The sequence below is a fragment of the Apaloderma vittatum genome, unplaced genomic scaffold (genome assembly GCF_000703405.1).
Source record: "Apaloderma vittatum isolate BGI_N311 unplaced genomic scaffold, ASM70340v1 scaffold12446, whole genome shotgun sequence".
NCBI lineage: Eukaryota > Metazoa > Chordata > Aves > Trogoniformes > Trogonidae > Apaloderma > Apaloderma vittatum.
The window spans coordinates 9,620-20,958 of record NW_009720049.1 but is presented as its reverse complement, the minus strand read 5'-3'; the positions used below and the strand labels follow the sequence as shown (position 1 = coordinate 20,958).

General features: G+C 45.7%; 1 protein-coding gene across 1 annotated transcript in view; it reads right to left on the bottom strand.

Annotated features, from left to right (window-relative positions):
- Nucleotides 1-8,977, bottom strand: part of LOC104275037 (protein yippee-like 2) — a 20,231-nt gene extending 11,254 nt beyond the window's left edge. The window contains exon 1 of the mRNA XM_009870874.1: nucleotides 8,665-8,977. Within this exon, the coding sequence (XP_009869176.1) occupies nucleotides 8,665-8,781 (117 nt within the window). The 5' untranslated portion in view covers nucleotides 8,782-8,977. The remainder of the gene's footprint in view (nucleotides 1-8,664) is intronic.
- Between the last annotated feature and the right edge of the window lie 2,362 nt (nucleotides 8,978-11,339).

Here is an 11,339-nt window from a genome sequence, read left to right as displayed (position 1 = left end):
CCTGCTGGACACAAAGTACAAGAGCAAGCAAACTGCCATTTACCCAACATGAAACCCAAAGAACTGCTAAAGTATGCTTGCTGGCAAAAGTGATATTTCTTTGTATGACGTGCATGAGCTCCTCCCAGAACAGTGCCACAAGCCCTGAGGCAGTGCAGGTCATCTCCCACCCGCAGCGCTTGAGAGGAGACGGTAAGCTCCACATTCACTGTCCGGTCTAGGTAACACGGGGTGGGGAAAGGAAATGAAAATCTGCATCTCCAGGTCTTCAGGGTGGGCCTTGGGCCATACCGCTGGTGAACGCTGAGCCCTCCACCACCAGGCCTCATTTCCAGCAGACACCAGCATTCCCAGATCTGCGGGAAGTTCAAGGGAGTTGGGATGAATTTGGCATCTCTGGCACTTAAGTCACGGAGTGGCAGGGTGGAGAGTACAGCCCTTTTTTTCCACATTAATTACTGTTACTGCATGGGTTTTAGAGGGAAACACAAGAGAGAACTGGGATGGAAGATGGAAATTGCTAATGCAACAAGTTATTTAATTAGCAGCATAATAGGGACTGCCTATGCACCAGTGGAAGAGTGTATTCCATTAATACAGCCACTACGCTCACAGTAGCACCAACGCTGACAATAAGAACAGACGTGCTCTTCAGCAAAAGCGTATCTGTTGCAGGAAGCGGCTCTTCTATCCCTGGATAAGAACCAGTGCAGTGAGATGAAGCCATCAGGCATGCACCTTACTGCTGAGAAGGTTCATCAGAAATTATCCTCTGTCATTTAACCTGTTGCCCAAAGTCTCAGCGTTTGTCTCTACCATAAAATGAGTGTTGTGGTACTGGAAATTATCTTATTGCTGTGGATGTGGCCTCTGTGGAAATGGAACAAAAAGGTGTGAAAAGGTGTGCGTGAGAGACACCGAGGTCTCTCGGCCACGCTAGAGCACAGGACAGGCTCAGCCTCTCAGAGATTTGCAGCAGACCACACGTGTACCCACACCTGCATTTCTCCCCAGCCTCCCCTCTCGAGAGCTGCTCTGGAATCAAGGTGTTCATATTTGAGATACTCCCTAAGCAGCTAAACTTAATCTGACTTTAACTCATTCCCTCCATGGCAATCACTGCTGAAAGGAGAGAGATCACTGGAAATCTCCGAACTCCAGGTTTCACGTAGACACAGTCTCAGTTCCTACCTTTGTTACTGCTACTCGCTCCAACTGTTGTGATTTCCATGCGAACACACCATGTACTTTAAGAGAGGAGATTCTGGGTGGAGCTTCCTTGTGCGTTTGAGCTTCAATCCTTGCCTGTTTCAGTTCTGCTGGATGAGAAAAACTGTCAGGCCAAACACCTCCAGCAGATGGATGCTGAAGCCCTTCTCCAGGAGAGGCCAGGCTCCTAGAGATCTGCTTCTTGCTGGCAGACATAACAGCTCCCCTAAAACAGAGGTGAAGTCCTCTGAATGCATTTCCTGCTGCTATAAAATGAGACTGCAATAGAAATCATGACAAGAGTCTCTTCCTGAGGAGCCAGGGTCTTCACCCCAGGCAGCAGCAGCTGAAAAAGCCCCCTCCACACGCCTTATACCTGCATTTTTCCTCGGCTTATTCTTGCAACTACAAATCAGATTAAAAGTACACACCTGCACAAGTTCATAGGGCCACTCAGCCCGTCAGCAAGCCTTTGAGCCTGCTGGTATTTCCTCCTCTTCCAACCGCAAGGGCCAACAACTGCAACGCCCAGCGAACCCAGGAAGGCTCAGACCTGACCAACTCCGTGCTCCAGTTGTTCAGGATTTGCAGCAGTTGCAGCAAAAACCCTGATGATTCACTGTCCTTCATCCCTGGCAGCTCCCTGGATAATAAATGGGAACAATATTTTATTTATGCCCAAGTCATCAATTCTAAGGCAGAGGAAGCAGCAGATAAAAGGAGAGTTATTTCCATAAAGAAAGTGATGGATTAGAAAAATCCATTTTTACCCTGTTCTTCCTCCTTGACGGGGAATTCTAAACCGTTTTGAATTATTACTTTTTTCCTGCTTTTTTGGAACAGAACAAAATACTTCAAAATCACGTAGCAATTAATTGCTGTATAAACACAATTATATAAGGAAGTACAAATTACTTTGGGCTCGTTCTGTTAAACCACCACAAATTCTGACTAAATAAGATCCTGACTGCCTTCAGATCCCATTACGGACAGAAGGAACGGAGGGAGCACGGTGACTTGTAGGGTAAGCCCCAGAGGAAGTAATTACACAGGACAAAAAGATCTAATTTAGGCAGCTGTACTAGGGGATAGGTACTACAAATACTCATTACACAGCTCAGATTTCCTACCCTGACTTCTTCCTGCAAAGGGCATTTTTGTTTGTTTATTGCCTCTCAAGTAAAGAGCTGATGAGAGGTGCTCGGATGACAGCAGCTGAGACCCACACCCTCGTCCCAGCCGAAACGCCGGCCAGCAAACACCCATCAGTTTAGTAACAGTCCTGGGGATGAGTTTGATTGCAGGAGCTCATCTCCGCCTAATCAATGCTCAATCTCCCGGTCAAAACGCTGGAGGAAAAGGCTCCTGTTGAACAACTCTGGTGACACACTGTTCTACTGAGGAGCTGAAGTCCTCTCAGCCTGCATTTGATTTTAGGAAGCCAAGAACTACAAGATACCTTACCACACGCTCACCGCAGCGAAAGGTGAAGCTAAAAACCCTCTAATGACTTCTCACGGAACCGCTTGGCTGTTCAATTACAGCTTGGACTCCAGCAATACTTGCAATTAAGAGAAAGCTCTGAATAATACCTAAAAGTGACAATTCATTAGGGAATGAGCGCTGAAACACAGCATCCAAAAGCTACAGGACAGCTTCTAGAAATGTGCATAAAATTGATAAACCTGGTGCATAAAGAGCTAGCAGCAAATAAATGAGCAGAAGCTCACCGTGCTGTGCCGAGCCAGGAAGACTAATCGTTACGAAATGCATACACTGTAAAAATGCTGCTGCTGAGTCTGAGGCTGGAACAATGAAATCAGCCCCATTTCCATTCCTAAAAAGATGTCAAAATGCTAAAGGTGTAGAAGAGAACGAAAAAAAAATACACAGAACTGGGGAAAAAAAAGTAACATTGCATCATGACAAATTTGAATCTGTTTGGTCCATCAAAAAGAGATCAAGAGTGACCTTGGTTACTGCGTACCACAACTTTTATAGGGAGAAGCAGTGGGTACTATAGATCATAAGCAAAACAAAGATAATAATGGCCAATGACAGGAAGCACAAGACAAATTTAAACTCAAAGTGCCATTTTTAATAGTAAGGGTGATTAACCACTGGAAAAAATGACCAAGGGGAGCAGCGAATTTTCCCTCTTGAAGTCTTCCAGTCAAGACTAAATGCTTTTTCTGAAAGACATGCTGCAACTGTGATGAAATCTGCCGGCCCATGCTCTAGAGAAGGTCAGATGTGATAGCTCCTCCTGGCCTCAGGAATTCATTACTGTGAAGCCAGGAACTAAATTCACATTTGGGAAGAAACAAGATCAACTTTTAAAGCAAGAAGAAATCCCAAGTAATGAAAAATAGTAAGAAATTTACCCATGGAAAGGGAGTATTTGCCTCCACCCCCCCTCCAGTTTCTTCCTATGATGGAAATGCAGGATTTTCACTTTACCAGTCTTGGACACTTACCAAATGCCTCTTCTTTTTCCATTAGATGATCATTTTCAAACAGCCACATCACAACTTAAGGCTTATTGTTTTAGCTTGTGTTCATTCTCCCCCCACCCAGCAAATAACTTCATGTCTTCAGGGGGAACTGACACAGAAATATCAGCCGGTTCATGAGAAGTAAAGCACTAAAGGACATTACACCCTGCCTTGGCCACGTACTCAGAAAGAAAAAGAAAAAGAAAAAACGGAAACCCCACATCAACACAAAAAAAAAGAAAAGCCCAACAACTGCTGCTCCTACGGATGGTGCATCAAACACCTCAAAAGTAGCTGAATTCATCCACAACTTATCCAAAAGCCAACACCAAAGCTTCAAAGCCTTTTAAGATCCTCCAGGCCCGACACGGAGTGAAGTCGGATGCTCTCAGTGTGCGGAAAAGCTCACCAAGAGGCTTTTGTACCAACAGGCTCAGGCTCCAGCAGTATCTGCTGGCCGGGGAAGCAGCCAGGCCACAAGGATCAGGAGCGAGGTTTGCTTATAAACCTTGCAGCTCCTGTCTGAGAAGACAGACAAGAGAACTTGTAAGCGCTCCCTAGCTAACAATCCGACCCCAATTGAGAAAGTCAGGCACACACAAGTTCTCTGGTTTTTATTCTAAATTCTCTATGCTGGAGGAGCTGCAGCCTTTTGTGTGGAAGGATTTCACATTCATTTTCAGTAAGGGTCCCATGCAGACTTCAAAGGAAAACATTAAACTTCCTCGGCAAGCCTTAGGCTAACTTCAGAGGATACATCACAGCATAATGTTTAGCGGTTGGATCACATTAATTCACGGAAAAAAAAGGAACTGCAGGACGCCCACAAGACATTCCCTACATATTTCCATAATCAAGGACACTTCTGCTGAATTACTGTTCACATAGCAAAAAAAAAAAAAAAAAAGCCAGCAACCAAGACACTAACACAGCGGTGTTTGGCCTCTGTCTTTCTGCTCTGGTTCTCATTCTTTTTTCCTGGTCACCAGGTACACACAAATTCAAACAGCAAAGGCTACAAGGAGTTTGAATAACGCAGAGTAGGTAGAAACCAGCATCCCATCTGTGCCTTTGAGAAAGAGAAAAGATGCTATTTACATGGCTGAATGTCTATTATGGTATCGGTTCCCCCAGGCCCCACCACAAAATGACGCAGAAGGCACTTGTCTCAAGAAAAGCTGCTCTTTCACCTTTCCTGGAGAGGTCTTGCTGACATTGATTATCGAATTTTTATTTTTCTTAATCTAAAACCCCTGAGATGTTCTGCCCGGGAAGGATAACAAGTATCTTTTGCTCATTTTCTGGCGATTAGAAGGCACTGAAATATGCTTTTTAACTACAGTTGCCTGGCATGGTACTTTTGTTTTTACAGTAAAGCCAAAGAGGACTGGGACACGCTGTACTAATTTTTAAGAGCAGACAGTAGCTGCTCCAAAGCTTTATCTCCCAAGCAGAATGGCCAAAAAAGCAAAATTTGAATTGTACAGGTGGGGAAAGGAGGAACATTAAGACACTAACTGACTTACTGAAGGTCACACAGGAATCTTTTGCAAGGCAAGGTTGAGTTCCCAAAGTCTCAGTCCACTTAGGCATTGGAAAAAGCAATGAAACAAGAGTATGTACTAAATTTGGCACAGATTTTTAAATGATACATTGCTACAAGGGAACAAAAACCTCCACTCATGCTAACCCAGACAACAAAGGAACTTATAAAGGAAAAACTAGTTACTCACTCCACCCAACCCACCCGATCACCTTATATTTCCTAAGTCAATAAGACCTTTCTTGGCCAGACAATCCAACCCACAACTCAGATCTTATTACAAATCAGACATACTAAACCACTTTCTCCCTCCGGCTGCAGAAGATAAAAGACCAAGCAGGCCACATTTGGTAACTGGCTTCACGTAACAGCTTTGGATTTTCTTAAAAGCCTCGGCATCGATTATTTTCTTTAAATAGCAACGGCTTATTGAGAAACCTTCTACCCGTTTTAAGGCACAAGGTTTTCCTTAAGTAGAAGGGAAAACAAAAACTGCCCTACCAAGGCATATTTCTCAAGGAGTTTCGGATACGCAGCCATGGCAAAACACTTTGAAGTCAGTGTAAGTTAACACTGGTGCTGAAGGGCTAAGGGGAAACTTGAAGAGGAAATAAAAGCGTGCACTGACACAAAACAATACTAGGATTCAGCTCCAGCTAGCACGTCAGCCAACGGCATGAGCCAATGCTGCAATTTCTATGTATCCAAAGGAGCTAAAAGCTCATGGCATGCAAAACAGCACAGCTCTCATGTGGTCTCTGCACAACTTGGGGCAAAAGAAATACAGGAATTAATTTCATCAAGCCAAATCACCAACACCCTGCTGTTACATAAAAGTCTGCTTTCTGGGCAACGTTTCCAAAGATGGTGTCATTTGGGCTGTTTTGATTAAATCGACATAGTCAGGTTCAAGATGAGATACACTGCAGAATGAGAAACACTCTGGTTTGACAAAATCTCCCACTCCCTTTTCAGCCCTCATGGTGCTTGTTTCTTCCTTCCGTTTGTCACATTTTCATATGGAAAACAACCACAGCAATTGCAGTGCCTGGTTCTCAGATGTTAATATCAGGCTGTGATGAAAGAACTGCAGAAGGCCTCGGGGAGATGTTTAGAACCTAACTCAAACAGATAAAAAGACGACTATTTATGTTTGCCTGGGAAAGTTTCTGCACATATTGGAAACCTCTCGAGGCAGGGACTGCCCTTCTGTTCTCAGTTTTAACAGCCAGTTGTACAAATTACGATTGCACAATTACTCTTATAAGGTTTTCAAATTATGCAAAGAATGTGTCTGATTAAGGTTTATAACTCTGAGAAATAAAACCTAAAACCCCAAACCCTTTGCATTCAACTTGCGTGACTCGCCAGTGCTCCAGAGTCTACAATAAACTTGTAGAATGAGCAGGTACAAGCCCTGCAAGCACACGGTGGTTAATACTTCCGTGATTCAATATGCATACCCTCACATTTTGCTTCATAACTTCCCTCTCCTGTCCATATTTTAGCAGTCAGCATTCTGGGGCAGTTTCTGCATGCCTCGACAGCTGGAAGCTCAAATTCCAAGCAGTCTGCAGCTACATCAAAAGTAAAAAAAAAAAAAGCAGAGCACAAACTATCTACCACCAAAGCAGTAAGTAAAACAAGCTTCCTTCTTCATCCAGTAAAGCATGTTCTGTGTCCCAGCACAAAATCCAGCTGCTAACAGCTCTTCCAGTGAAAAGACAGGGAAGTGACACCCATTTTACAGATACCTCAAGTGAGCACAGGAGCCTGAAGTCACACAGCTGATCCAAGAGGCTGAACGTATTTCCCATCCAGACCTGGCACAGACTGCCGTTGACATTTCCATTTCAAACCTTCTTTCTGTTGAGGAAATGTACAATCTTCTTGTCTTTAAAAGCCTGAGGCTTTGCAGTCCTCAAGGACAGCTCTGCTAAGAACCACTGCAATTGTACTGGAACAAGAGGAGTCCCCACGAGGCCTGGAATGACTCAGAGGTGACAGCCTCAGAGGAAACCTGGTTATTCAGAAACTGCAAACCCCAAAATTGCAGCAGTCTGCAATCAGCATTATTCATACCAGAATGCTTAAATTCAATTGTTTGGTGTGGAGATGACGTCACAGAAGAACACATCGACCTGGCCCATGCAACAACCAAAAGAAAAAGGAAGAGAGAGCCTCCAGCAGAAGTCAGGTCCGAGCACCCAACACAGAGAATCCAAAAGGACCTCCAGAGCTGCTAAGATGTCACCCCTGCAGGGCCAGACACCCTTGATGCAAGGGGACACGTTCTAATCTTTTCTGTGCAAACAGGAGGAGGGGAAGCACTACAGACCTTCTAAGAGGCAGAGCACCTCTGCCCCTTGTGCTCCTGGCCTCTCTCTCTCAAGGCTGCTCCAAGAAGCTGAACTGGTTTAAGTTGTACACACACACACAGAGCTCACAGAGCAATTTCCTCTCATGTCAGCTAATAAAACTTACGGTGTGTCTGTTTTTTCTGAACACAGATTTTTATAAGCTGGATAAACTTTATGGAACAGATGATTACCAAGGCAGCCAAAACCTGGAAACCTGATGCCTGACCACAGCCAGGCACTGCAGGCTCCAACAGACGCTCTGAGAAAGTACAGTTTTCACACTTCACAAGATCCTCCTACTGGCCTACTCCCTCTGCAAAGGTCCCTGACTTGCTGGCTCTGAAAGTTTTTCATTTAGCTTATCCTGAAGACCCTTCCCCTTATAATCAACAGATCAGAAGACAGGACAGAATCCTTCACCCTCCCCAGCTCAGAGCACATTCCACCATCTACCTCTTGCTTTTTCACCGCAAAGTGTCTTGTCAGTAGACTGAGAAAAGGTACGAGGGCTTGAGCAACAACCCATCAGTCTTTTGAAAGCCTTAAATTTCAGTAGAAGCATCAGAGAACGTTCCCTTAGCCCAGCCTTCAGCGAGGTGACTTGGTACAGCTCGGAGTTTAACAGAGAGAGCATCTCCAGGCACCTCACTCCAAATCATGATCACCAACAACCCTTTGGCAATGCCGATATTTTTACGACAAGAAGTACTGGGAGGGCAATTCACATAGTCCTGGCCATCGGTTAGTGCTGTCTTGCAGCTGGAAATGAGAGGCAGGAGGCGGTATCACAGGAAGAGACACATCACCTGTAAGCACTCCAGAGGCCTGAATTTGAAAACCTGTCCCCTACAGTTATTTTCAAGATTACTTCAAACAAAAACGGCGGCTCACAAAGAGATCCTTGAGGCCAAGAGCCTATTTTCCAAGCAAAAACTACGGCAACAGTTGAGGCCAGGCACTTCCACAGCAACTGACCCGTGTTGCGAGCGAACACACCCATACGATCCTCGGGGAGGAGGCGTCCGCCCAGCACCTGCGGGTGAGGTCACGCACGTACCTTGGAAATGAGCTCATCGTGGTTGGCGAGATGAGCCCTGCAGTGAATGCAGCTGTAGGTCCTGTGGCACGAAGGCAGATATGCCTGGAAAGTCTTGGACCTTGTCATCTTCACCATTGGAGCCACCGAGCGCTGCGTGAACTCTGGGGTGGCCCAGGAGGCACTCCCGCAGGACGGGTCGCACGGGAAACACCGGAAGACACAGGTAAAGGCCGTGGTTTGGCAGGTGATGGGTGTGGGGCAGGCTCCACACGCTGGTGACCGCTTCAGAGGAAGAGATTCGGGCAGAGGGAACCGGGGCCTTCACACAAACCTACGTTCAAAAAAAGAAACAGAGACAGAACACTCAGGGCTTGATGGGGAGAGCAGGGAACAGCCAGAGCAGCCAGGAGACAGGTGTGATGTCTGCAGACTAGATCAAGGAAGACAGATTTTTATTCACAGCTCAGCCACTGACTTGCTGACTGCCCTTGCAGTGCTCTTCCAACACTTAATGGATTTGGAAATTACAACAGAGGTGCTCAGGTGCTAAGATGATGATTTTCAGCAAGCCTAGTCTCCCAAACACCTCTGGGGAACTGCACGCATCAAGGTCCAACCCTGTACTACCCCTCAGAGAAGCTGGGCCCTGTTAGCTAGAAAGAAAACGGGGACCTGGAGTCAGCCCCACGAGCTGCTGGCCTCTGTGATTCACTGACGTGACACCCCAGAAGCTGGCATGAAAGCTGGGAGCTGGACATGGGTTTCCTCAGCCACCAGGAAAGCGCACAAGTGACCAAACCAGTTCTTCTCTCCGTTTTGCCCTAGTTTCCACATGGGAAATGGAAGATTACCTCACCACGCTCTCCCTGCAAGCTCTGAAGGTAAAAGCTACTCTATAAACTACCCTCTAGTATTTTTTTTTTTTAAACTCAGAACACCTGACAGCAGTCAAGGCAAAGAGCAGCCTCCAAAGACTAAACTTGATCACAAGAGACAGTCAAAAACCCTATTCAGGATGGAAACACCTTTTTACTATCCAACATCATCTGACAGAAACCTGCAAGGCAGCTCAAGTCTGGGTCTTTTTTTATTGGCAGAAATCAGTTTTTCAGATCCCACATCTATAAGCTTTACCAACCACAAATGTTCCTTCTGAGGATGGAAGAAGCATAAAGGAAGCAGCTCCCTCCCTCCCTGACACATGGCGTGCATGCATGCTCTAGAAACTAATCATGAACTCTGGCTGCTCCTCCCATGAGGATTTTCCTTTTCCATAAAACATGTCATTCTCTTCAGTTTCTGAGCCTGCACTTTGTGTATCAAATACTGGAGCAACACAGCCCACTCCCCTCAAAACCCTCAAAAAATATAAACCCTACACCTGTCCTGCAATGGAAATTTCTGAAGTGGACAAAAAACCCCAAGAGCTTAAGAGCTGTTCTCTAAGCTAGTATGAGTAACTTGCCTGAAATGCAGCTGATAATCTTCCAGGTTGGCATAAAGCCAGCCCAGGTTACTACGTGGCTCCACCTGCAGCCTGCGTGTTAAGCTGGCTCTGCTGCTGCTCGGAGCACCAGCCACGCACCCGGCTCGAAGTATGCGGCAGGAACGGCTGGACTTGGGCTGTTTTTAGCAAATACAGCTGCCTGGGGTGCTAAAGGGGAAGCTGCCAAAAGAGCACGATGGAAATCAGAAAGGGAAAACGAAGGCAGGACCCAAGAAAACCACTGCAGGAGGCCATCCTGCAGAAGTCCTAAGCATCCCATTTCAACGGTATCTTTGGTCCTGTGTTAGCGTCAGCAGTATCTCACCATGACAAAACTGTCCAAGTCACACTGAAAACAACCACAAAAAAATCAGACTGAGACTCCATTACTGCTGCTTGCCCTTTGTCCTTGTTAAAAAAAGAAGATTCGAGGTGTTTGAGTTGCTTCAGCATTCCTGAAAGCATCACCCACCGAACCAGCTGCCAACTGGACAATCCCCGAAAGCCAGGCACGCTCCCTGCAAGTTTTTCAGGGAATAGTTCCTACAAGCACCGCATTGGAGGGCTGTCACAGGCTCACAGGAGCATCACTTGATGCAAAGGTTCGTTATATCATGACCTCGCACAGTGCTCAACAGGAGGCAGATACCAGTCTGACAGCAGGAGACCTGGTTTTCCCTTTTTCTGAAATATTTTTCTTCTGCTCTCCAGAAAGCAGCTCCCTTACAGTCAAATAGGCGAAAAGAGTCTTTCTCACGCAGCAAACTGCTGATTTGATTATGATCTACGATGATGATAATAGCCAGTGCTTACATAGCACTTTTTGTTCTTAAAGCTCTTTGCAAACACTAATCAGATTAACCTTTTCCAATTAAAGTTACAGTGAGGACTTTGGAAGACCCATTCTGACACAGAAGGGTCCACTTCCCAGCTTGTTGGGAGCTAAAATTTCCTCCTGTTCACTCAAAGAATGATTTTGCCAGGAACTTCTCCAGCCAACCTGTAGCTAAGCAGACTGCCAGTGCACTATCCGGCATACAGCTGCACCTCTGGATTTCAGCAAGATTTGTCTTTCACACTAATCAGAGCAGAAAGACAAATCAGGCAGTTCTCCACATGCACCAGAATTTTGTCAAAACTGAGTTAGTTCTGCATTAGACAGCATTATTTTCTCCTCCAAGGTGAGGACTGAGCCCTCAGTTTGCAA